The sequence below is a fragment of the Pogoniulus pusillus genome, chromosome 9, assembly GCF_015220805.1.
Source record: "Pogoniulus pusillus isolate bPogPus1 chromosome 9, bPogPus1.pri, whole genome shotgun sequence".
In the NCBI taxonomy this organism is placed as follows: domain Eukaryota; kingdom Metazoa; phylum Chordata; class Aves; order Piciformes; family Lybiidae; genus Pogoniulus; species Pogoniulus pusillus.
Window position 1 is genome coordinate 17,370,981 of NC_087272.1, and position 27,156 is coordinate 17,398,136.

The 27,156-nt window shown below is 40.1% G+C and overlaps 1 protein-coding gene across 2 annotated transcripts in view; it reads right to left on the reverse strand.

Annotated features, from left to right (window-relative positions):
* PDGFC (platelet derived growth factor C) overlaps positions 1-23,460 on the reverse strand; it is a 121,713-nt gene extending 98,253 nt beyond the window's left edge. The window contains exons 1-2 of one of the 2 annotated variants that reach the window (XM_064148706.1): positions 22,490-22,579; positions 18,333-18,578 (exon numbers count right to left, since the gene is read on the reverse strand). In XM_064148706.1, coding sequence (XP_064004776.1) covers positions 18,333-18,456 — 124 coding nt within the window. In that variant the 5' untranslated portion in view covers positions 18,457-18,578; positions 22,490-22,579. Of the gene's footprint in view, positions 1-18,332; positions 18,579-22,489 lie in introns of both variants that reach the window. The other variant, XM_064148707.1, reaches the window with a different exon arrangement.
* Positions 23,461-27,156: the final 3,696 nt, after the last annotated feature.

The following is a 27,156-nucleotide window of genomic DNA, read 5'->3' on the forward strand; positions in this document are numbered from 1 at the left end:
TCTCCCCCTGTTCAATAAACTCCTAGTAATATATTATCCAAGGAAGTTATTTTTACAGTCAATTCTTTATTCCTTATTAAGAAAACAAAAAACTACAGTACCACAAAACTTAAGATTTTGGCCTAAGCAAGAATGAATAAATACAAGTGCTACCTAACTCTTGAAAATTGCTTTACTACATATTTTCAAAGATTACATAAATATTGTTTAATGAAATAACAATGATCCTAGGGAGAAAGCTTCACATATTAAGAAAGCATCTGCAAAGTAATCTTAATTTTTCTCTGAATTCCTGCTTGAATAGCCTGATCTACACATACCTCCCCAATAAAACTTTCAGCTAAATCCCTTATGGATGTCTCAGCTGACTGAAGAATGTACCAATTCTGCCTTTGCAGAATGATATGACCAAAGGCAGTCTCATGTGAAAGGGAACCAGCAAAAGTGAATCCTTTCCGAGTACAAAAACCCAAGCTTCCCAAACACTTAAAACTTACTTAAAATTGTAATCAAATAGTAAACTGAGTAAAAACATTACCATTCAAAATATAGTCTTGTCTCTTGTAAGGACCTATACTGCTATTACAGTGTTCAGCTTGCTGGGATTTTGTTTTGACCCAATTAAACAGTCCAAAAATAGAAAAATCAAAACTTTAGTAACTCAAATCTTTCAGCGTAATCCACCTTTGGGAAACTAAGTGAGAATCTGAAAACTTACCCTTCTTCTTAATGAGCAAATTATTATTATTCTTCCTTAAGGCACTTTCCTTTTTCAGCAAGTATTAAGGTTTCTTCTGATTAATCTGAAGATAGTAAGCAACTGGTTTAAAGAAAAGCTATTTAAAAACCTTCTAGTACAACAGCCAGAGCTGAACACTGTGTGCACCATGGCTTAAGTACAAAAAACATGTTTTCATCGCTAAAAAAAGCTATGGCTCTTGCAGTGTATTTCAAGTGTTTCATACTGTCCAACTTTAGATTATTTGCAGTCTTCACAACTTTGATGATCAAGAAGTGATACAGACAATGCAAAACTAACTCCCACCTGAATACATATTTTGTACTGCCCACTGTGGTTTTCCTAAACTAGTTCCCCATTCACATAAAAGAAAGATAACAAATTTATTATGTTAAACAGCTTCATAAGTAAACTACTGCATTTATGCTTTCTATATTACTCAATAAAAAGTAGTTTCTAATAGTAGTGACATGCAAGTGTTCTGCACCCATCTTGTCGGGTTGGTGATCAGTTAAACTGCATAGATTTGATAAGTTAAATAACAGATCCAAAAGTAGCTACTGGTTTTGAAGTACTTTCAAATGTCATTTAGATGGAGTTCGCTTGTTTGTTTAAAAAAAAAACCAACAACATCAATTATTCTAAGAATACTGGTCCATTATGTTCAACTGACAACAGACAGAAAGTTCCAGCAAAGTTCTTTATATCCTAATAAGACATTATCAGCTGAATCTCTCTTAATAGAGACATTCTGAAATGAAGAAATATAGTCATGAGAGCTTGGTCTAAGTGTTATTTTTAGAAGCAAAGCTGAATGAGGCAATTCAGCTTAGCAAGAATGTCAACTTCAAAACCTGTCTGTTTATCCTAATGTACATTTCTACTGCAAAAAACAGCAAAATTATTCTTTTTTACTTATAATGCCCCGAATTTCTTTATTTAAACTCAAGCTTACAAAACTGTAAGTTTCTGAACTGCATACTTGGAAATGTGTATTTCTGAGGGTAGCTCACATAGGGAAACACCCCTTCCTGACCATAAAAGGCCTGAGTACATGTTCTCAAGTGGAAAATGTGTGGGATCTTATTTACAAATGTATAAATACATGCCATTCCTTTGCGCTCACAGGCACAGTTGAAAGTGAGCCAGAAAAGGAAGTACTAGCAACTTGATCTGAGATTTCTATTTTGCTTCACCTAGCATGGTATCACTTCAGCCTATATTTTCATGAAAGTCTAATTATTTTAGTGACTAAACCCACGTAAGATTATCCGAATATAGAAAAATGCAAACTGTATTTGCAAGTATTTTTCAGTTCGTGTATCGAGCATTCATTTCTCCTTTCCTCACCCAGAACCTTCAGCCCTTCATATGGCAGACAGGAAATCCATGAAAAAGGTCCAAGTGATCAGTACTGGATGCAGCAGCAACCAGGAAACACATCTCACAGCAAGCACATATTCCTGCTAAACAGATTTCCTGCAGACAAGAACCACTGGCAAGCAGCATGCCACTGACACCATCTGCATGGGCACCAGTCTCTGCTTACCTAGTCCCCAAAACGCACCAGGCTAGGATCACTATGGCCTTTACTAAACAGGGTTATCCAGTACTACCAAACACAAAAAGAAACAATTCCAGCAGAGTATGCATTAGGCTGTTTAGGGCTGTTCATTCCTCCTCTGGGAATTAAAACCAAAACAACAAAAAACCCAAACACATCACCATGACTATTGATAGTTCCAGGGCTATAAAGCACAGAAAGCAGTCTTGAAAATTTCCTTTAAGTTATTTCAAACACAAAAATGCCTACCAAATAACTTCCCAGGGTAAATTTAAAGCTGACTTTCGATTCTACAATTCAAACGTAACGGTGCCAAGTCACCAACATTAACTCTAGAAATGCAGAATTTAAAAATGTTACCAGAAAACAAGTACTTGTTGGTACTACTTAGCTCTTATCTTGTCATCTCTATCTGAGGAGGCTGATGAAGATTATCGACTAAGCAGATGTGTGTATTTATTAGGTGCATACCAAGCACAACTTCAGAGCACAGAAGGATCTGGAAGGGCAGAAGTTTTCACTTCCACATATTTTTCTAAGAACAAATTAAAAAATATTTTGGTTGTAGTCAAAAACACCTTAATAAGTGCAGAATGACATCCAAATGCTGACTCAAGTTAAAGTAGAAAAAGACAGTCAGGTGAAGCATCTGGGACTTGGAAATGTTTTTCTTTATTTAAAAATAACCAAGAAAGCCTAGAAAATTATTTAAAAAGGAGACAGAAGAAGAAATAAATCACTATCATATACAAGGCAGACAAAGATAAAGAGGTTACCTGTGAAATGCACAAATAAACTTCATTACAAATAACATTCAAGTCAGAAAGAGGGCAAGGAAAAGGACGTGAGACAGCAACTCCTTTGAAAGATCTAAATGTTATTAGCTATGCCAAAGAACCTGTTTACTTCTATGGCACATTCCCCTTCAACTGAGGAGCTAAAATAATCAACAAGAACAATTTAGAGACACTATGAGCTCAGACAAACACTTTAACACAAAACAAACTTTCCTACACATGCATGTCCTTCTCTCACGTGAATTGCAAATGGATCACTGCTTTCAATGCCTGCAAGTTGCCCTCAGAGAGCTGGAGTTTGCCAAAGATGGTACTGAAAAGTGCTCTTCATATAGATCTAGCAACTTAGACCTGCACTTTTTGCAGGCTAGTAAGGGAAAAGAAAAAAAAAAAAGTCTTCCCTCATCTCAACAGCTTAAGTAGATTCTGGTCCTGAAGGTTTACAAACCAAGAGAAGTCTATGGGAAGAAAACCAAGGCCAAAACAAACAGAACACCACTTGACAGCACAACCTAATGCTCAGGAAAGGACACTTAAGAAAGTTTACTTCTCATTTTTACAATCACCACCTGTAAGATAACATCTTTTACCTTTATTAACAATGATATACTTAAAGTGGAACATGGAAACTACTTGCTCCTGTGAAATTTACAGCTTCATCTCACTGGGGTTCAAATTACTCCCAGAGCCAAGCACAACACAAAAAGAGAATTTTCCAGCATTTTGCTGGACAGCTGCTGTCTGTCCTACTGGGATAGGATTACACTGTTAAGAGTCAAAGCTGAATATTAAGAACCTGCAGCAAAAGCACTGAGAACCAGAGAAAACACTATCACTGTGGAAATCTATGATGTACTCATACCTCTAATATTGCTGGTCAATACTTTTTGATATTTGGAATACCAAAGGATACATTTATGTGTATTTTTATTTGTATCTCCTGTCCCCACACACATACATACGTGCATGGGTACTACAGACATACACAGTAACACTATACAGAAGAATGCAGCAGATCCAAAGCCTGAAGCAGCTCTCAGGTGATGCCCCACAATGGCAGGTCAAATGCAAAAATCAAAAGCAAACCCAAAGGACTAGACTGTATTGAAAACAATGATCTAATAGTGCATGTGAAGCAACCAAAAGGAGATATTTAGGTGTTGTGTGGGTAAACCTTCTCACCACTACAAACTGTACATTACAAAAGTTTATAAAACCTCAATGTTCTGCCTGTACCATATATATATATATCTATATATATATCTATATATATTATATCTATATATATTATATATATATATATGTCTGACTACTAGAATGACAGAAGGCAGAAGAATAGATCAAAGAATCATCATTCTGTTCCTTAGTAGGTACCACCAGACACAATGCATGGAACTAAACAGTCCTTTCATCTGGCCTGGAATGACTATTACCTTCTAGATATTTCCCAGGGAGTTGCCTTGGCACACAGGGTGCATTACTACTGCTTTCTTCTAATCTACAGTACTGTAGATCACAGCATTCTACTTCACCTTATCTCTTCCTTTTGGCCTCATTACCACTGATTATATTAAAAATGCACATATTATTCCATATCTTTAATTACCTCTCCTTGCCTGCCTTTAAAAAATCGTTTCATCTCAAATACAAAGCACTTTTTCAGTACAATCAGAAACATCTTTCTTGAATTCTCCTCCACCTAGCATTTATCAAGCTAATTAGCCTTAAGTTTTACATCTTTAAGTTTCCAAATTTAGAAGGTAGTTTAGTAATTCTTAACGTGTTTTTTTCTTGATAAACAGAAGTCATGTTGCTGTGCAGCCCCTAACTCCATTCTGTTTCTATTCTCTTTCTTAAAGGTTTCATGTGTGCTTTCAAGCCCTAGTGTCAAAATTGCTACACATTTTCTTCTTACAATTTCCACAAGTTAAAAATGAAATACAGCAAACAGATATGTAGTCACATCTTTCACATAAGGCCCCAAAGAGTACTAAAATATAATCAGAGTTATGCAAGACTAAGCAACAGGAAGGCAATTACATTCGGATAGATCCAAATAAGAGGTAAACAAGTATAAAAGTAGTTAATTAGTGGCTGCTCTAAAACAGTTATCAAATTACCTCCAAGGGAAGGACTGCTTTGTGTCTGCTTGGTTTTGTTTTTTTGATTGGTTGGTTAGTTTTGTCAGTTTGGGCTTTTGGGGAGATTATTTGTTGTTCAATTTTCAGGGGCTAACTCACAGAGCACTCCCACTACATGCAAAAGCATTCTCCTCTAGTCCTTCTCTAGCTGTGAGAGCACCCAGAGCCTCACAATCACCAATATAACTTTAATTTCTGAAAAAGATGATTCCAGGATTATTCATAGAGAAATTATCAAAGCTCCTCTTTCCCCTGCTTTCCCTATCCATATGTAACCATTTCTGAACAAAATCATTTTGGTAGACCTTTCTACTCAAGGACTGTCTGGATCACACCCTTTTCCAAAATAAAACTCCAAAAATGCAGAATTCATTGAGGCTAAAGCCACTCTTTTCCCAACAGCCACAAAATGGTTCCACTTGCACTACTCCTACTTCATTCTCCTCCTCCCATCATCTTACCACAGGAATGCACTTGTTTTCCACTGCTCCCTCTTTAACCAAACCACTCACTGGCTTTTATAGTCATTTGTTACATCACAACCAGGAGACAGCTTTCAATCACAACGACTCAAATTTGCCCCTCCTTTGAGAGATCATAATTTAAATCTTTCTCTTAGATATTCCTGTTAATTTTGGAAAAAAACAAACCACACACAACAAAAAAAACAAAACCAAACACGCCACCAAACAAAAAAACACACCAAACACTCTCACAAAAACAACCCCACCCCACCTCTCCCCATACTTTCAAGATACAATATAAAGGAGCTGGACCAACTACCTGCCTCTATATCAAAAACTCTTGTGTGTAGTGCCAGAGTGGGGACAAGGAAGAAGAGAGGACAAAGCAGGCTAGTGGTCTTGGTGGCAAACTTGTTTCTCCTCAGAAACATTTCAGGCATTATGAAATCATTCTTTCCAAAAGTGCCAGGAATAACAACAACAAAAAATGGTTGCACTGAATCTGTCTTGGCACCAAGGTGCCATTGCACAGTTTGTTACATTTTCTCCTCTTGCTTTAAGGATCAGGTTCCTAGTGGCAACAGAAAATAAAGCATATTGAGAATTTTCAAAGAGACATAGGACTTTTCCAGTCCCATTAGGCTACTCTTTTTTTTAAATACTTTGATCTTGATTTTTAAAAGTATTATTACTTTAAGGTAAAGGACCTTACTGGTACAAAGATGTCCCTTTAAACTTGCTAGCCACACAAAGCACAAGCAACCTGAAAGGCCATGAATGACTTCAATTCTGGTGCCCAAGGAAAAAACAGGGAAACAGAGACTGCTTACACTGACAATACAATACTGAAAAAAGTCTAACAATCTGCTACTTTTATCTCTAGCTCATCAGACATACAAATGTTTACATGCCACTGAAGAATGTCTTAACATGAAAAACTATCACAGCTGAAAGTATCTGTTTCTTTTTGCACTCCCTGGGTATGAACTCTGATTAATGTAAAGTCAGAGACAAAATGGCTTAATATTTATGTCTTTCTCTGAAAAAGTAAACCTCTACTTACACTGATCATTATGGGCTAATAACAAAAATGCAAAGCTGATGACTTGGTAACAAGGCAACCTCATGACATAGTTAACAAAGGATTAGAAGCTTGTCTACCAGAAGTTTAGATGAATGACAATAAAGACTTACCTGTTCCAACAACTACCACCAACACCAAAAACATCACGTATTTTGAGCACCTCAAAAAGAGTTACTGCGCTGGAGCCCTTTGATTCAACTTTCTACTACAGCAAGAAAAAAAGACACACAGAAACAAAGTTCCTATGCTAACTACGTTTTTCCTACAGAGAGCTTTCAACACTGATTTCCTTTTCACATTTCTGTTTTTACTTCTCAATTCATGCCACATCTCTGTTACAGTACATACAAGGTTATCCACTTACTCTGTGAACTGTGGAGATGACCATTTCTTGCTCAGCATAATAGCAGAAGTACTTTTTATCAAACTAACTTACAATTCTGAACAACAGCACAGATTTCCTTATCTCTCCATCAACATTTCATTGTAAATGAGGTAGAAGTCCTGATGCTCTAGATACAGTTTGGATTCTTTACCTTAGGAAAGGCAATGAATGAAAAAACAACTAGGAAAGAAAATAATGCTCACATCACAGAACGGTAGAGGTTGGAAGGGATCTTTGAAGATCATCTAGTCCAGGGGTCCTCAAACTTTCTAGACAGGGGGCCAGTTCACTGTCTTTCAGACACTGTCAGGGGACAGACTATAGTTAGCTTGGTTACAGCCCAGTAGCGTCAGGGGCTGGACTATAGTTTGGTTCCAGCCCAGTCCTGGCAGGCAGGTGCTTAGTGGGTGCCGAGGCTGGCGGGCGGATTAAGTGGCAGGCAGCGGCTGCTTGGTTCCCCCCCAGCCTCTGGTTGGGAGGAGTCCTGTAAGTACTGGCGGGCTGGATTGAGGACCCTGGGGAAACATATCTGGTCTATGGGCCGTAGTTTGAGGACCCCCGATCTAGTCCAATCCCACTGCTAACTGTGTTAGTGTAGTTAGGTTCACCTAAATCAAATTGCATCGAAACACGTCTAGGAAGGTTTTTGTAAGTCTCTGGAGGAAGAGACTATAACCTCTCTGAGAAACCTGTTCCAGTGCTGTTACACTCAAAGTAAAAAGTTTTTTGTTATATTTAGGAGGAAGTTCTTCACAAAGAGAGTGATTTGCCATTGGAATGGGCTGCCCAGGGAGGTGGTGGAGGCACCGTCCCTGGAGGTGTTCAAGAAAAGCCTGGATGAGGCACTTAGTGCCATGGTCTAGTTGACTGGCTAGGGCTGGGTGATAGGTTGGACTGGATGATCTTGGAGGTCTCTTCCAACCTGGTTGATTCTATGATTCTATAGCTTCTCATTTTCTAGTTTGTCCCATTGTCCCTTGTCCTACCACTGGGCAGCACTGAAAAAAGTCCATCCCCATCCTGACATCTGCCCTTTAAGTATTGATAAGCCTTAATAAGATCTGTTGCCAGCCTTCTCTCAGCCTTTCCTCATAACAAATGCTCCAGTCCCCTCATCATCTTTGCAGCCCTCTGTTGGACTCTCCCCAGTACAACAGGTCTAAAAGAAAAGAGGACAATTCTTTTACTGGGGCCTGTTGCAACAGCACAAGGGATAATAGTTTTAAAATAAAAGAGAGTAGATTTATATTAGATATAAGGAAGAATTTTTGTACAATGAGGGCAGTGAAACACCAGAACAGGTTGCCGAGGAAAAGGGCAGATGATCCATCCTTGGAATCATTCAAGGTCAGGTTAGACAAGGCTCTGAGCAACCTGGTCTATTCAAAGATGCCCCTGCCCACTACAGAGTGGGTTCAATAGATGGCCTTTAAAAGTCCCTGTCAAACAAAAATATTCTATGATTCTATAATATCCTGGAAAATGATGACAGAAAGGAGTGTATAGAACTGGTAAAACTGCTACTTTTGACTATGTGCTGATATCATTATATTGTAGCTGTCCCTGAAGTCAGCCAAGGGAAAGCAGTAGAGGTTGTGGTGGCAATAAAGTGACTAATTTATGAAAAAAATCATTAAAATACCACTGAAATATATTCCAGAGTCATCTTCTAAGATCCTAAAGAAAGGTTGAGATAAAAGGACTCAAAAATCAATGTCTAGTCTATGTTGTATTCAGTAGCAGCATCTGGGTGAACATGCACAAATCAAGTGACGTCAACCAGCTGCAGACACACAGATGAGACATTATCCCTCTAAGGAATGGAACAGCCACATCCAAGCTGCACGTTGGGCTAAGGATCCAGGTGTTCAACAGCCCATACTGCCTGGAATTAAATTAATGCTAGAACAGTTGACATGTAGAAGAGGAGGTAAGATTCTTTTCTTCCCAAATCCAGTAAAAAAATGAAGTGTAAGCATTATCTGTCATGTTATACGGCATTAGTTGATCTTCATACAAGATTGGGATTTAAAATACACACTACACACTACTTTATTTAACACTGCATACTGCTAACTCACTTTTAATTCTGCCAGACTAGATCTAGGCCCAATGTCCACTACTGCTTGCCCAAGCCAACTCAAAACAGGAGATTGCCTTTAAAAACCAGAAAATACAGAGAACACACTGCCATTTGAAATGCAAATATTGAACAAAAAGTTTACCAAGTTTTTTCCCGAAAGCAAAAAAATCTAAGAAGCTAATCAGTCCAACACAAGAACATGCCTCAGTAAACAGAATTAGAACAAATATAAATTAAGCATCCACATACATAAAAATGTCAGGATAAACCACACACAAGTGCATGGAACTATAAATTAGAGTAATTAAAGGCCACCTATTAAGAAACTACTGCTATAAATAAATGTTATGCTGTTAGAACTGTCCACAAGAAAACTAAGCCTCCATGTTATGTTACTGTTTAGATGAATCATAAACATTAACAAGATTTGTTGGTAGTTGGTTTTGGTTTTTTTTTTTTTTTTCCAGGAATGAGCAAGAGACATCAGCTTTATGCAAGAGTATTGATCCAACCTTGAAACAACAACATTGCAGATTCTCAAACTTCATCTCAAGAAGAAGTGACAGATCCTGTAAAACTAAGAGGCAGGTATGTCACAGGTGTGCATCATCAGTTTGTTTCCCTAATGCAAAGAACTAATCAGGTCTAAATTTTGGTAATGTAGTCATCACAGAATCAATGCATGATAGGGGTTGTAAGGGACCTCTGGAGATCATCTAGTCCAAGAGAAGTGCAGTCAGTAGGGCAAGGGAGGTGATTCTCCCACTTTGCTCTCGCCAGACCCCACCTGGAGTACTGCGTACAATTCTGGAGCCTCCAGCACAAGAAGGACATCAAACTGTTAGAGTGAGACCAGAGAAGGGCCACAAAGATGATCAGAGGGCTGCAGCACATCTGCTATGAGGACAGGTTGCAAGAGTTGGGGCTCTCCAGCCTGGACAAATGAAGGCTTTGAGGAAAGACCTTGCAGTAGCCTTCCAGTATCTGAACAGGGCCTACAGGAGGACTGGAGAGGGACTATTTACAAGGTCTTGTAATGACAGGACAAGGAGTAATGTGTTTAAAATAGAAGAGGGAAGATTTAAACTAGATGTTAGGAAGTTCTTTACAGTGAGGGTGGTAAGACACTGGAACAGGTTGCTCAGGGAGGTTGTCGATGCTCCCTCCCTGGAAGTGTTCAAGGCCAGGCTGGATGAGGCCTTGAGTGACCTGTTCTAGTGGGAAGTGCCCCTGCCTAGGGCAGGGGGTTAGAACTAGATGATTTTTCAGGTCCCTTCCAACCTAAACCATTCTATGATTCTATGTAGATCAGGTTGCACAGGAACACTTCCTGGCAGGTTTGAAAGTCTCCAGAGAGCAACATGCCACCGGGCAACTTGCTGCAGTGCTCCATCACCCGCAAAGTAAAGAAGGTTTTCCTTAAAGTGGAACTTACAGTGTCCTATCACTGGGCAGCACTGAAGAGAGTCTAGGCCCGTCCTCTTGACACACACCTTTTAAAAATGTATAAGCATTGATAAGATCTTCTCTCAGTCTTCTCCGGGCTAATGAGTCCCAAGTTATGTTAAAAGCTGTAATAATACACACCTCACAACTATTTCATTCAGCATAATCAGAGGTGAAATCAACATCTCAGGTCAAGTGCATCTATACCAATGCACACAGCATAGCCAATAAACAGAAGGAACTAGAAGCCACTGTGCAGCAGGACAGCTACGACATAGCTGTTATCACAGAAACATGGTGTGATGACTGGCATACTGCAATGAACAGCTGTAAGCTCTTCAGAAGGAATAGGCAGAGAAAAAGAGCTGGCAGACTGGCACTGCATATTAGGGAGTGTTTTGACTGTGTAGATCTGGACAACTGTTCCAGTTCCACACAGCAGAACCAAGTGCATTACAGCCAACTGTGAAAGGCCAACTAGACAGATATCCTGCTGGGAGTCTGTTACAGACCACCCAACCAGGATAAGAAGGCTTCTATTATAAGGCATTCTACAGGCAATTGGCAAAATTTTCCAAAGCACCAACCCTTGTTCCCATGGGAGACTTTAATTTACTGGAAAAACACTACAGCAGAGAAGAAACAATCTAAGAGGTTCCTGGAGTGCATGGAAGAGAATTTCCTAACAGCTGGTAAATGAGTCTACCAGGGAAGACACGTTGCTAAACCTACTGTTTACAAACAGGGAAGGACTGGTGGGTGATGTGGTGGTCAAAGCCACCTTGGGCTTAGTGATTGTGAAATAACAGAATTCTCAGTTCTTGAAGTAAGGACTGGGGTCAGTAAAACCTCTACCAGGGACTTTTGGAGAGCAGACTTCAGACTGTTCTGGACATAGTTCTGAAGGGTAAAAGGGTCCAGGAAGGCTGGAGATTCTTCAAGAAGGAAGTCTTAGAGGCGCAGGGCAGGCCATCCACATGTGTTGTAAAACTAACTGTTGGGGAACATGACCAGCCTGGCTGAACAGAGAGCTCTTGCAAAAGATCAGAACAAAAAACAACAAAAAAGGAGAGTTTACCATCTGTGGAAAGAGGGGCAGGCAACCCAAGAAGAGTGCAGGGACCTAGTTAGGTCATGCAGAGAGGGTATTGGAAAGGCAAAAGCCCAGGTAGAACTCAACCTAGCCATTGCCATGAAGGATATCAAGATCAGGTTTTTACAAATACATTAACAACAAAAAGGCAAGGAAAATGTCCACCCTTTATTGGATGCAAGGGGGAAACATTGCTGCTTTCTTTGCCTCACTCTTTCATAGTCAGACCCATTATCCTCATGGTATTCAGCCTCCTGATAGGGATGCTCTCCTCTTGGGGAGCAGCATAAACTCCCCATAATCCAGAAGGAAGCAGTTAATGACCTGTTATGCCACCTGGACACTCAAGCCTATGGGACCAGATGGGATTCACCCAAGAGTGCTGAAGGAGCTGGCAGAAGAGTTTGCCAAGCTGCTCTCTATCACCTCATCAGCAGTCCTGGTTAACAGAGGAAGTGCCAGATGACTGGAGACTTGCCAACATGACACCCATCTACAAAAAGAGATGAAAGAAAGATCGGGGACTCCTGGTAAAGAGGATGCAGCTGGAGTACTGTGTTCAATTCTGAGCATGACAGTATAAGAAAGACACTGAAGTCCTGGAGTATGTCCAGAGAGGAGCAACAAGGCTGGTGGTGGGTTTAAAGGGCATGTCATACAAGGAGCTGCTAAGGCAGCTGGAGTTGTTTGGCCTGGAGAAGTGAAGGCTAAGGGAAGATCTTACTGCACTCCACAACTACCTGAAAGGAGATAAAGTCACCATCCCTGGAAGTGTTCAAGAAGCATGAACACGTGGTGCTTCAGGATAGTTTTGTGGTAATGGTAGTTGGGTTACAGTTGAACTTAATTATCTTAAAAGGTCTCCAACCTTAATGAGTCTATGAACAATATTAATGCAAACCTTTTACAATCAACACTACAATGCACGTGGACATCTGTACTTATTTCCAACTGTCATCTTCAAATACTGTGTGTCTTACATATACACTTCCCAAGAAACAACTATCTAATTTTCACAGCACAGTATTCAAGTGTCTGCAAGATGAGTCATTAGCTCATTATTTAGCATTGTATGTACAAATCACTATCTTCACTTATGCATAATCACAAATAACTCCAAACTTGCATTCGGTCAATTTATTTTCTCTCTGAAATTCTGAAAGGTAGTTGAAATGACTTCGGTAATAGCAGAGGTGGGCAAACACATCTCATGAGAAGGAAAGCATCCCATAGTAGCTAACACAAATGCCTCCTCTCTAAACTTGATAAAATTTTCCATACATAAGCTTACATTTACATTGAAACACCTACATAACCCTGCTGAATTTATCTTAACATGCAAAAGTATGTTTCATCCTCTTTCCCATTTCACTTTTTTCAGTGCTCTGACAAATAAGTCACAAGGGTCTTGTGAGTTGACACACCACAGATTTAAAGTTTAATGCTTCAACTAGATCCAACATTATTTTCTATGACTAGCACAATTTAATTTGGATCAGTTGCTGCTGTTCTGTGCAAATCTACTTATACAAACAAAGCAGAGAGTCAAAACAGTTGCTTTGTAATTAGCTCAAGCATGCTTGAATTCAGGAGGGAAACTCTTAGTTTATTTTCCCAGGGAACACTAACTCCTGTTTCTCACCTTTGCTCTGCAATGTTTGAAAACAGTTTCTGAGAATTTGCTGTCTGTGGTGTCAAAGGCATTCCTGGCAACAATCAAAAAAAGAAAGTCTTGTTAAGGGCAAAATTCAGTCAAGATGACTGTAAAAGCTAATCCACACCTTTGAATTTGGACTGAATATCCATCACTTAAACATCTTGTAAATGACTCCATTTGTTTACATGGCCCTGCAGCTTTTTATGACTTTTCCATAAAGAAGTTATTACATCCATTCATTTTATTTTGTTTTTGAGCATTTGAAGGAGCCCCAGAACCACAAGCAAGTGAAACAGACTCTCTGCAGATGGAAGTGGCCTCATATAACTCACCACTACCTGTGAAATAGTCAGAAGAACACCTTCAGTTTGGAAATGCCATACCTTCACACACAGCAAAAGTATTTCCTGTGCCATATGTCTTTTTTAACGTTTAACTATTGTATAAAATGAGTGCTGGTTTCCTGTCAATCACAGGAGGAGTATGGCACCCCTAGGAATTGCGCATCTGTCTTGAAGGAGGTTGAAGGCAGCCAGATGGTTACATTGGGGGATGAAAAATTACAACCAAAAAAAAAAAAATCAAACTTCTTAGATATTCTAGTTGATACCATGCAATGGGTCATCCAACAAAGCTTGCACAACAGTGTAATACAGTGAATTTTGTAGAAAAGACTATAGCTATCAACTGAAGTGAGGTACCGCACATTGTTGCACAAACCATTGCCTCCTCCTGCAAACCCATGCGCCCACTTCACGTTCATAAACAAATGATAGTTTAAAAGTTGCACAGACAGATTAACAGCTGTAGAATGACATGGAAGATGTCCTAAGAGTGTCTCCAAAGCTACTCTTCAAACATGACACTCCCAAGTATTTCTGACTAGGACTTTTCCTTCACAGAAAACTACAACTTTGCTGTTGTGCCAAACTGAGTAATAGTTTAAAGATGCAGAATACCAAAAACTACAAAAAGGGCACCACTCTAATACTTTTTACTGCCTGAACCTAGTTTGAAGCCCATTTTATCAGATTACAAGACTCATTCTCTAATTACCTTCCCTAACCTTATGTCCCCATTCATAAGAATATCGCAGCAGAAGCAATGCAAAAAAGGAATGACATGTACAGGAAACACAAGCAGCATTGTTTCTTTTTCTCAAGACATACTTTGCTTTTTCTGAGTCAGAAAAACTTAACATTTCAAGAAAAGCCACATAAGAGTGGTAAAGGAGTTTAAATCCAGCACTCAAAGTTATCACTAACTGTACCAGGAGACCTCACTCATTTTGCTTTAATAGAACTGTAGTATCATAGGGAACATAAGATAGCTATTCAATTAGCACCACTGATCAGTACTACAATATTCAAAACAAAGATTTGTGCTGGCAAGGTGCATGACCAGACCTGGTCTCCCTACTGTCACCTGGTCCCTCATCTAGCTTTATTTGGAATGAGTGCGTGCCTTGCACTTCACATAAAGAAATCAGCACCACACTGATCCATCTGAGCCATGCCTGCATACTATTTTAATGTAGTTAATTATTAATTTAAACAAATCTAAGGAGAAACTTCAATGGCTTAGGCTTTCAGGAAGTAGAAGAACTGCAGTGGTCTTCACCCTCAATCTCCTTATAATGACACCTTGAATTTACCATGAAGCATAAGATTAATGAATAATTTATGAGGATTAGTTCACAAAAAGGTACATTGCCACTGGAAAGAAAAAAATTATGCCCTCAAATGGTAAATAACCTTTGAAAAAATTTCTTATTTCATGTGTAAATGCTGTTTCTGTACATTGGAGATTAATTTAGTACCCTTTTTTCCCTCAGCCACAAACACCTGCATAAAAAGAATGGCTGCAAAATAATGAAAACTTTTTTTTTTTTTAAAGTAGAGACTAGCACTGTGAACTGCAGAGTTTACCTGCAGAGCCTCAAATTAGCCCATCTTGAATGACATCAGCCATACAGCAAAATAGTAATCCAATCGCTCAAATATACTTAACTAAGCATAAGATTAATTCTTTTAACTCGAGTTGCAGCCAGCTCACCTGACAGTATAGTTGGTGAAGGTTAAAAATACACTGACAGAGGCCAAGGGGTTACACACACTCCCAGGACTTCAGAGGAAACAGAGACAAGCCAAGAGGCCTACAAGCCCAGTGCAAACGTATGGTCATGCCCATACAAGTTGAATGTCAAAGTCCAAAACTGTGAGCACCCTTAACATAGTAGTTGGAATAGAATTAAACTCAGAAGAAACACAGCCCTTGCTAACTCTAATGCAGAAGGCCTGCAGGAGACCAAGGAATTAACTGGGCTCTTTTCTTTTATTTACATTAATTTAATAGCTATTACCAGCCTCTGCATATAAGACTTCCTTCAGGATGGTCTAGAGTCCTGCCTTGTACCACCCAACTAACCAACTCCTGTAGAAACTGATCAGGTTATGGAAACATGTACAAGTGTTCTTGTACACATGCTCTGTAAAATAAGGTATCTCCACAGGAAAGAAAACTGCTTTACTGTAGTTGTAGCATCATGAAATTAAGCACAAATTACCCAGCTTACCTGGGGATATGTTTATAAAATCTCAGCAGAAGGCTACTGAGAAGATCAGAAGACAAATAAACCCTAAGGCCTGGATGCCAACAAATGGAGCCACAAACAATTTTTCCCAGCATTACCAGCTTAATATCCTATAATCTAATGAAGGCTGTAGAAAAAGTAAATTTATATTTTAGCTTCACAATAGCACATTATAAATTTTCACTCACCTACCTGTATGAAAGCATTTTGCATTCAGATACAAGCTGCAAAAGGGAATGATGAGGCTAAGTACAATTTCTCAGAAACTCCGAATAGAGTAAGCACTCATACAGATACCCAAGTGCTACTAAAATAACTGCATTTCTACATGCTAGATCTACTATTTTACTGTTGTGTAATTTTTTCTAAGTCTCACAAGCTTCCACTAAAAGACTACTTAGGTATAGGGAAATTCCTAAGATACTTATACACCAGGAAGTGCATTTTCTGTGGCATGCAGTTTGTGAAGAAAAAGCATAGCTCTTGGGTAAAGCTGAAAGCTATTTATAAAGCATTGAAGAGGCTCATTTCCAGCTAAGGGAAGTGGGATTGTACAGTGCATCCTCTTTCTAGTAATTAGGAATTGCCAGACACAGCAAAAATGGAAAGCAGCATATACTTAATAGCAACAGAAAACCTCAAACCCTCTCTGATACAGCACACTACAACAGCTGCAGGATACAAACAGTACTTTGCCAATAGGAGTAATGATTAGATTCAAAGGGTTTGAATAAAGCTATATGATGTAAAAAACACTATGTTTAAGTGAAGACAAAATTCAACATAAGCCCTTTGTAGGTAGTAGGGTTGTCAGTATCTTAAGATATGCTGGGGCTGTCACTAAACAAGTGACAGGTGCTCTGTCTTAACCCTTCTTCCTTCCCAAAAGGGTATAAAAAGGAAATAAGGAAGAGAGACTTATGAATTGGAAAACTGAAACTACTTCAATTAAAATAATAATAAATATATAAAATACATACAAAAGCAATGTCGAACCAAAATGCCCCAGATGGCAGTTAGTAACCACCACGACTGATGCTGTGGTAGAAGACTCAGCCTGGGCCCAGCAGTAGCAGGAACAAGATTCAAGAACTTGTGAATCAGGATCAAAGGCAGAGTAGACAGAGTCCTCCTTGGATGCTGGCCACTGAAGAAGAAAAGAACTTGACCTTAACGAGCCCTCAGGTTTATACCAAATACTACGTAGAATGGAGTAATTTGTTAGTCAGTCTGGGGTCACCTGAACTGTCCCCTCCTCCCTGCAGGTGCAGCCTTTTACACTGCATCCTCAAAAGAGATTTAGCAGTGACCTTGGTCTGCATACCAATCCCTGGCACTAACTATAAACTTTGAGGGTTATCACTGTTGGAAGCAGATACTGCAAACACATGCCACTAATTTCTGAAAGTGCACTTACTCAGAAGAGACTGAGCTGAAAACTGAAATCACTGAACAGAATTTATTCTGTTTTAATTCAAACTAGGATAGCCCCACTTCTTCTCCATTATGAAACTCTGTTTCTGACTAAAAGACAAACTATAAAGTGCCAAACAACACAACGAAGCTTCAAAGTCTAATCTGCAAACCTAGTAAGAACTAGTTACAGCAAATACAAGATTTTTACAAGTTTCTCCTTTAAATTCCATTCAAGATAATTAACAAATTATTGGAAGGCTGGAATTTCTCCATGCCAGGGACAGGTAGCAAATCCATGCTTTAAAACTCACTCACTTTTACCTAGCAGAAGAAATTAAGAGAAGTAGCAGGAATAAGAACTCCCAAGCAGCACTCTGATGAACAGCAGACAAGAGACAAAAAAGCAGTTTTTGAAGAACTTCTCTAATTTGCCACAATCTTTCGCTTAAAGTTGAAAGAGGATGTGGTACAATTCTTCACTCTCCAGGGAAGAGGCTTTAAAATATCTCAAAACAATACTTGGACTACACAACAGTAATTTAAACCTGAGAAAAAAAATGCACTGCTATCATGTTTCCCTTTAGATGACACATGCTCCTGTTGTGTACTTCCTTATCTTCTCAGAACAATATTTCTGCTAGCCAGCAGACTGTACTGGTACTCATCAATTCCACAAGGCAGTGAAAGTGGCACAGATTCCCACTGCTTTAAAGCCTGCTGGCTGAGAGAATTTTGCAGTCAAATGACAGCATTCAAGCAAAAGCACTGACAGTCCCATCTACAAGGATTTAATACACTGCATCACTTAGATAAGCACTTCTTATTTCAGGTGTTCAGCACGAGTTAAACAGACTTAATTAGAAACCCTACTTTGTATTGTTGCTTCCTGCCCCTGAATAAGCTGGAAGCTTCCTTTGGAGTAGCACGAAATGAGGAATCCTCTAGGTGTTTGTGAGGCAGCACATGAAGAGAAAAGATCCCTCTGGCTCTTCATTCACACGGTTCCAGCTGCAACCATCAACTTTCCCCAAGGACAGCCTGAGATACACAAGTCTTGAATTCCAGCTGAAGGGCTCCTGTTTGGTTGGGTTTTTTTTTAAGCACCATAAATCTTGCCTGTTTCAGAAGATTTAAGAAATGCATTACGAAGTGATCAGATTGTGAAATCAAAAGACCAGTACATTACCTGTGCTGCAGGACAGACAAAAATCAAATTTAGTACTTCAGTTTTCTAAGATTAACTTCCGCAATTCTATTTACTACTATTCATTTAGGCTTCAAACTGACTGCAGGAAAATCAGTACTTCTAACTAGTCAGCCCTAGTGAGTTAACTGACCTCAGTTTCTTGGCCTCCTAAAGTCACTCATTACTGTATTTTAAATGCACATGCTACATAAACTACCCACTTACAACATCTAATAATAGTTTTACATTATATTCTATTCAGACATCCTCATATTTCTCACAGAACTCCTAACAGCTGACAGCTTCACAAAATTACTTAAAACATTTATCATATTTGGTCCTAAGACAACCAAGAAAACCAAACTGAGATTCTCATTCCATCTTATGTTGCAAGTGGATGTGAATTAAACTAATTATATCACATAAACAAGTGCATTCAGATCACCTGAGCTAAACCCTAAGTCATTCACATTACTCAATCCACCAATAGTTCTCTCAGACATTGATGAAGCTACAAAAACAGTATGAAGATACTGCATAAAAACAGTAGTCAGAAATAGAAGTACCAAGAACTGTAACAATAAGAAGAAATAAAACATCCAACTAATCAAATCCAATATGCAAGAGATTCAGTTTTGCTCCTAGGAAGAAAATGAGTAACCAATTTTTCTAGACTCTTTACCTCAGTACATAAAAATAGTAATAAATACAGCAGACAGACATAAGAGAACTGAAAAAGCCACCTAAGTAAGAGGAAATTCTTCAAAGCATAATCTGTTTTTCAACATGACAAAGAATTGTGGAAATGAAATCTATACAGATAAATGGGAACCATCACTACATACACCATTTACTTCAATTTCTTTGATCTTTCAGATGAACATTTACTTAGTTGAATAAAACAGAAACATTAAAGATAAATATGAATTTTTCAAGGAAATCACATAAAACCCCTTACTGTCAAGCAGGATCAGAAATAAAACCTGTTCTTAAAGAAAATCTGACTATAACAGAGAGCCAATAAAAACAAAGAGGTAGTTTAAGTGGTTTCAAATGGAGCTACACTGGCCCCACAAGAACTATCACAATGAACTCCTTGGAGGTAGCAGCAAAATAGTGTGTTCTAAGAACATCTAACTCACAATTCCAAGGAAATATTTACACTAGGAAATTGTCACCTAAAATGACACTCATTATGCAGCAGACACAACAGAACTTCCCATGTCTCTATTTGGTAAATAGTCTCAAATTGTAATTCTGAAGTTAGTAACACAGCTAATAAATAAATGTCTTTTGAAAAAAATAAATCCTTAAGCACATTCTTACCCTTTGTAATACAAGCAGTTCCACTGATTTAGGAACTGACCATAGACATCTTCACTACCACTTTAAAGCAACAGAACCGATGTGTGTAGCTGAGGCACTTTCATCCACACTGCTAAATAGCCAAGAAGTTTTGCAGTAGTCTTACAAGTAGAGGACAGAATTTTTTGTAGACTAAGTGAAAAATCTCCCTGTCTCCTGACCAAAGATTATTTGGCATGCAAACAGCAATATCTCATTCTCATACTCCAGGGAGTTTTAACCTGCCTCTAGCTAAAAGCTATACAATCTTTAGATTGCAGTAGAGTGTAAAAATCACTCTAATTAAATCAAGTAAGAACTGGTCTGACCAGTGTTACTGATCCCCCAAATAATTAAAATCAGTTAAGAAAAGTCAGTTCTTAGTATTCAGCTGTACCTAAACTTGTTAATTTGAAAAAACAGTTTTGCAATTGAACAACAAGAAAACAAACTTCAAGCAAGCTACAAGAAATATCCAGACTGTATAAACGACCACAGAACACAGTTGCAGGGCACTTTAAATCTCCTGGTTCTGTATTTGTTCTAAGATGCACTGACTGTATCTTAGTGCATGCCAAACTGAACACTGCAAACCAGCTGAAGCCTGACCTAAGGCAGTTGCATTTCTGCTATATGTGCACAGAATCTAGTTTCTGTTGTCACACACACTTACAGGTATTCACATCAATTTTGCTCCTATACCATATGATCTACCTTTGGAACTATTATTTTCTCATTACGGAACAACTCTAGTTGCCCTTCAGGACCCAGCTGCATCATCTTGTGACAAACCTCTTAGGGCAGACTGAGCAGGTTTCTTTCCAATCCTGACAAAGTTAAAGCAAAGCAATGGTAATTTTTCTGTGTGTCAATATGCTTCATGTGCATGCCATACAAATTAACAGAAAGCAGCATAACTGCGTGCCTTTAGTATATTAGTGACAAGTCTATTTTATCACAAGTTGGTGCCCTAAAGCCTCTATACCACCAGGTAAGCTGGGATGGGGTAGAGAGTGACTTCTCACACAGTGAAGATAATTTCCTGTACTGTGCAGAAAGTCTGATTGGTTTCCTGTCAGAAGAGCCAGGTCTCTGAGTCTTTTGATCACTTTACTCTGGCCCTTCACAGTTGCTTTGGTTAGAGACTGACTCTAATGCTGCTCTTTGATCAGCAGCTCTGGCAGTACACAGGTACCATCGATCATCACATCAGTGGGCCACAGGTAGTATTAATCTCCCCTGCTAAATTTGCTAGTACACTGCATATTCTGCCCATTCACAGAACACTTGCAGAGGTCTCTGAAACTTTACTTTCTATCCGAAGATACTTTAATCTGGGGAGTCCCAAGTTCAAAGTTGAGAGGCTTCTATTAACCTCACATCTGCATTTCTGTCTTACTTCCTCACAGTTCAGAGAATTTTGAAAGCTCTATGCTTAGCCTTTTGTGTAGGTCTGTGCCCAAAGAGAAAGCTTGTTCCAGCTGAACTGCAAAGTACTAACTTTTTCAAAACCCCTATAGATTAAGCACAAGGGTTTCCATGAATGTATGCTAACTGCTTGAATTTTAGAGACTCTACACTAAGTCTGTTTTCATGCAGTATATAATGTTTCAGTTTGTAAAATATTCTTTAAAATTACTTCATAACAGATCAAGAAGAAAGGTGCTTAAAAATCTGAATAATGTAAATCTTATGTAGTTCAGAGGCTAAGCAAATTACACACCCCAAAGCTGCCCTTGCTGTATGAAAGGAGTCTTTCTCCAGCTCTGTACAGCCCCAGCCCAAGGGAACTTGCATTTGAGAGTTTTCTAAACATTTCAGGTACACTTGAAAGTTGAAAGTAATTCCCATTTCCTATGCGAGATTAGCTGTTTCCAGTCCATACAAAATACTACTCATTCACACACACAGACACAGAAGTTCACCCTACACCCCCTAAGAGCCAAGCATTGAGGGTACAAAGGTATGCGGGTCCTTGCTTGGGTTTATTTGTTTTAGGGCTTTGTTGTTTTGGGGTTATTTTGGGAGGGGTGGTTTGATTGGTTGAGGGTGTTGGGTTGCCTTTTTTGTTTTGCCCTTTTTCTTTTGGAGGGGTAGCATTTGTTTGTTTGGGGTTTTGACTTTTTTGCGGGGGTTGGGCAGGGTGGGGGGGTGGGAAGGCGGGGAGGTTATGCAGTTTTGCACCTAGGACCGCAGAAGACACAGCTTCCGAGCCATCACTGGGCTCCCTCCTGCTCGCCCGCAGCTGCTTTTCACCCAGAAAGTTCCTCTCAAGCGGCGGGCAAACACCCACCCAGCAGCCGATCCCCGCTAACCCCGGCCCAGCCACAGAGCTCCCCCCACACCCTCCGCGGCCGCTACTCGGCGCAGGGCCACTCTCCTTCGGCGGCGCCGGGCAGCCCCGCAGGCGGGAGAGCTCCGCCGCACTCCGCGCCGGCTGGGCGCCCGCCCTGCCCCTGCCCCGGGCTGCGCGGCGGCCGTAGCTGCTACTCCTTACCGTTCTGCTCCTTGGCGCCGGAGAAGACGAACTTGCTGCTCAGATCAGACTCGGCGGCGGCCCCTTGCCTCCGGCCGGCCAGGGCAGATGTCAGCAGGAGCAGCCCGAGGAGGAGCATTGGGCCAGCGGGGCGAGAGGCTCCGGCACAGCAGGCACTGGCGGCGCGGCACCGAGGCCCGGGCGTCTCTCAGCAGCGCCCGGCGCGGGCTGCGCCGCTGGGGAGAAGGCAGCACTGAGCCTGCTCTGGCAGCGGAGAATTGTAGGGTAGTTTCCACATAATCCCATCCAAAAGTTTTTTTGTAGAGCCCTTTTCTGCGTCTCCAGGTTTTGTTTTCTTTTGGCTTTTTTTTCTTCTCTCTTAAAAAAAAAAAAAAAAAAGAAAAAAAAAAAGATCAAAGCGAAATCTGGACCCAGACCAGCTTCTCAAGGACTAAACAATCCGACGCCGTGCCGGGTGGGGGCCGGAGGAACCGGGACCGGTGATGGCGCGGGACACGCAGAGGGGCCGGGAGAGGCGGGGGCGAGCAGCCTGCCGCGGAGGAGCGCGCACCTGTCAGCCGGCAACCAGCGGCAGGGCGGAGGAGAGGAGGGCCGGCCAAGGGGGCAGGCGGGCGGGCCGACCGCGCTCCTACAAAAATACCTGTTTCGCCTTCAGCGGACACGCTGCCAGGCCGGGCTGAGTCTTTCTGCTCCCGCCCGCCGTCCCCTCACGGCGAGGGCGGCACCTGGGGCGGCCGTTTACGCCCCGGGAAGTTGTCGGTGGCGGAGAAGGAGGCGAGCGGAGCACGCTGCACTGCTGCCCCTCTTTCACGGCCAAATGGCGGCGCAACAGGTGCTGGGGCGGGGTCGGCGGCCTCGGCTCCAGCAGGGAGCGTGTCCTGCGGCTCCCTGCCTATCGCCATCGCTGCCCAGTTGTTTCACGAAGGGCGCCGCCTCCCCTACTTTGAGGAACCGAGGTCATCGTGGTCCGAGGCCCATTTCTGGCTTTGGTAATGAGGGTGCGACGTTGTGCTGACTTACCGGTATTTGTTTGCTGGGTTGTTATTATGGCAGTTGGCTTCGCATTTGACAATCTGCTGCACATTTAAACATTTCATTTAAAGCATGCCCTTAAGTACTGGTAACTAAAACACGGAGGCTTTAAGAGGGCCTTGGACGCAGCTTCTTTTTCTTGTGACAGCACTTGCTGGTTTGGCTACCCTGAAATAAGACCTCAGGTATTTACATAAGATGGAAATACAGATTAAACATTTTATAACTGTCCATGTCTTCCTGAAATAACCATACAGTACTCAGTGAGGTGGTATCCATAGAACACAGAGTGTTGGGTTTCTCTTTGCCATTTCACCAGAAAACAGAACTGAATTTATTGTGCTGAGTACACACCCACACCCCCTAATGAGGATTGAAAGCACTGATAATATTCAGCACCCATTAAGACGATGCTTTGCTCAAGCTTCTCATCTCAAGTCGGCATTTTTAGTTTGCTTGGAAGAGTGTTTGAACCATGATTATGTGATGGGTCTGGTAACAAAACTGAATGCCAGCTAGATGTAGGAAGGCCAAATCTTTGTCTCTTGACTGAAGTTTTAGGAGAGTTTTTCAATGATTCCTTCAGCCCCAGTAACTCGGAGGTGGTTTGGGGGACAGATTAGAAGACCTGTGCAGCCATGGTCTTACTCACTGTCTGTGCAAGGCACGCAAGAGAGAAACTGACTCTGCACTGCAGGAGTCTGGAGCACACACTATATAAATTTCTTATTCTTTGACCCAGCTCTTTTTATTATATAACTGAGCTGTTTCTTTGCCTCAGCCAAAATAACCCTTGAGACAGTGATAAATATCCCCTCTGTACTTAATAAGTGACATATTTCCAGTAGCAACTGAAAACTTTCCAGCCAAGCTGGGCTGTCTTCTGAAAGGCAGACTCAGAGCATACCATAAATAGCAAACCTTCCCTTACAGAGCATGAAGAAATGTACTGCACAAAGCAGATTATGTAGTTACTTCTATTATTATCATTATTCTTCTTTTGTTTCAATGTTATTTTTAAATGAAAACAAAATTAACATGTACTGTTTCCCAGGTCTTTGTCAATGATGTTTGCAAGTAGTGATATGTTTTAATCAAATAAGTATCACACTGTAATGTAAACTTCATTGCCTGAGGATTTTGTGGAATTCTTTGTCATCAGTTCCCCAAAATGCAAGTTCCCTCTGAGAAAAGTGGACTGTGTATGTGAAAAGTAAAGCATCCAACATCTCCCATAGCTTTGAAAATCTCGGCTGCATGAGACTAGTGTTTCGTCTGGCATCCTGGCTCTGACTTTTTAAAGGAAAATGCAAGAACCCACATAGTGGACGAATATGGAATGACACTGCCTGGGGAGGAGGCTTTGTTTCTAAACCTCCTGTAATTAAGGATCAGGGCTTTTTTTATCGTTAAGGCTCTACTTTTTAAAAATGCTTTTGTTGTTTATCCCATCCAAAATACTGTGTGTGGTAGTCCATATCCTTATAAATGTTCAGTCTTCTCTGAAATTAATGCTAAGTATATCTGGTTTATTTTTAATATTGCTTTCCAATTTCATCAGGTATGTACACGTTCGAATTATAAAAATAGGTAAATATAACTTATTTAACCTCTACCCTATTCATTTTGTGTTGCTGTAGTCCTGTCATATCCTAGGTATTTTTTTCATTTTAATACCTGGGTACTGCTTCATTTTTCAGAGTCACATCTGGTTTCGCTACAGTTTATTTGGGATAGTACAACCAGAACATGACACTGCAAGTGAAGGCATAATCTCAACATATATAATGAAGATAAAACATTTTATTGTATATAGGATTTGTTATGCATGTCGTTATCTTTTTATTGGATCTACTCATGCAATGATCCACGGAAGCGTTGCCATTAAAAACGTCCTGGATGGTTCAATAACTACAGTAAGCTAATGTTCAGATCATTCTTGCCCAGGTGTGTTGTGTTGCCAATGCTGAATTTCACTTGGAACCACAATGCTGAGGATTCTACGAGTTCTGATGACTCCAGTGCTCAGTGCAGATTTCTCTGGATGTTGTTAAGACTCATCTATATTTTGCTACCACAGTATTCACGTTCTTGTCTACATCCACAATAAATATTTTAAACCACACAAAGTTTTGTATTCCTTTTTCCATGCTGAAGATTGAACTTCACTTTGTTTTTTTGTATCAGTCATCATGCCATCTCATCTACAACTACTTAGTTTGCACTACGTAGTCTTTTTGATAGTGCATCAGACTTTCTTCTCCCAAAATATTTTGTAGTATAAAGTTGTGTATGAAATATTTTTTTAATTTAAATATTGCAACAAGTACCCCTCCTTTAATTGCTGTCTTCAAACAATTTGGGATGAAGACTTTGCTCTGTAGAATAAGCATGCTAGTTTGACATACTTTGAAATCGGGAGTTTTTATGGTTTGGATTATTTTTTTTGTCATCTTCATTTAGAACTTTTGGAAGTAGTTTTTCTTGCACTTGAATAAAATTTGCATTATCTGGATTATCTCACAGGAATTTGTTCTTATTGACACCCAGCTACCAGAGAAGGCAATGGAAATTTGGCCTGTTAGGACTCCAGAGATTTACTGTAGTGGTGTACAGGTTTCACATTCCTGAACTGTAAATACCCTTGAAATGAAAAGACTTCTCTGTGATTATTACTAACTTGAAGAGTTACCATGAAAATATACATTCATCTCACAAGCTTCCCTGCAGCAAAATCAAAATAACATCACCACAGCAGCAACAGAGGTGGATAATTTACACACACTTCACCCTTGTCCCTTCAGCACTTTACAACAACAAAGATTCCCCACGGTTACTTGTGGAAGTGAGCTAGAATTTGCAACATGTATAGCTGTTCACATACTGCCCTTTATGATTTGAACTGATACCAAGACAGCCTAACTGACTTCAGGAGGCTCTAGGTATCCCAAGCAAGTTCTACAAGGAAGTATACTATTTTCTTTTTCTATATGCTGACTTTAAAGAGTTTTTCCCCTCCCTTGTAAGGGATGCAATGCAAGAAGCATTTCTCTTTTGAGGACGAATGGGGTGAGGAATACAGTATTTTGGGGAAAATGGGAAAAGGCTTAGATATAAACCGGTTTTAGGCATGATGTACAAACAAAAGGCAAGTGCTCCTGGAGAGCACAAACATGATTACTTCTATGAAATCAACATCTCATGATAGTTAGAGCTAGGCATTGCAAGCTTAGGACCCACTGTTAGAAAAAGAAGATTGATTCTTTTTTCTCCATACCACTTGCTTCATTTCCAATTATGAATGGGGGGGGGGGGGAGGGGGGGGGGAGAAATAGGAATTAATATATACGTACTTGTATAGTCCCATATATTCTGAAAATACCCGAATACTCTTTGAGAGACCAAACCAAAGGGGAAAAAGTATTTTGCAAAGCTTAGCATGTAACTTAAAACTAAGGTCTGTTCATCCAAGCACACGAGAAAATGTCTGCTTTTTTTGCAAGGTGCTCATGGTTTCAATGTAGTTACATATGAATTAATTACTAGTATAAATATTAATTAGTTGCTAGTATACCAGGATTTAGGTTCAATGCTTATATCCTCATTATGGAGTTACTTCTAATTCTGCAAAGAAG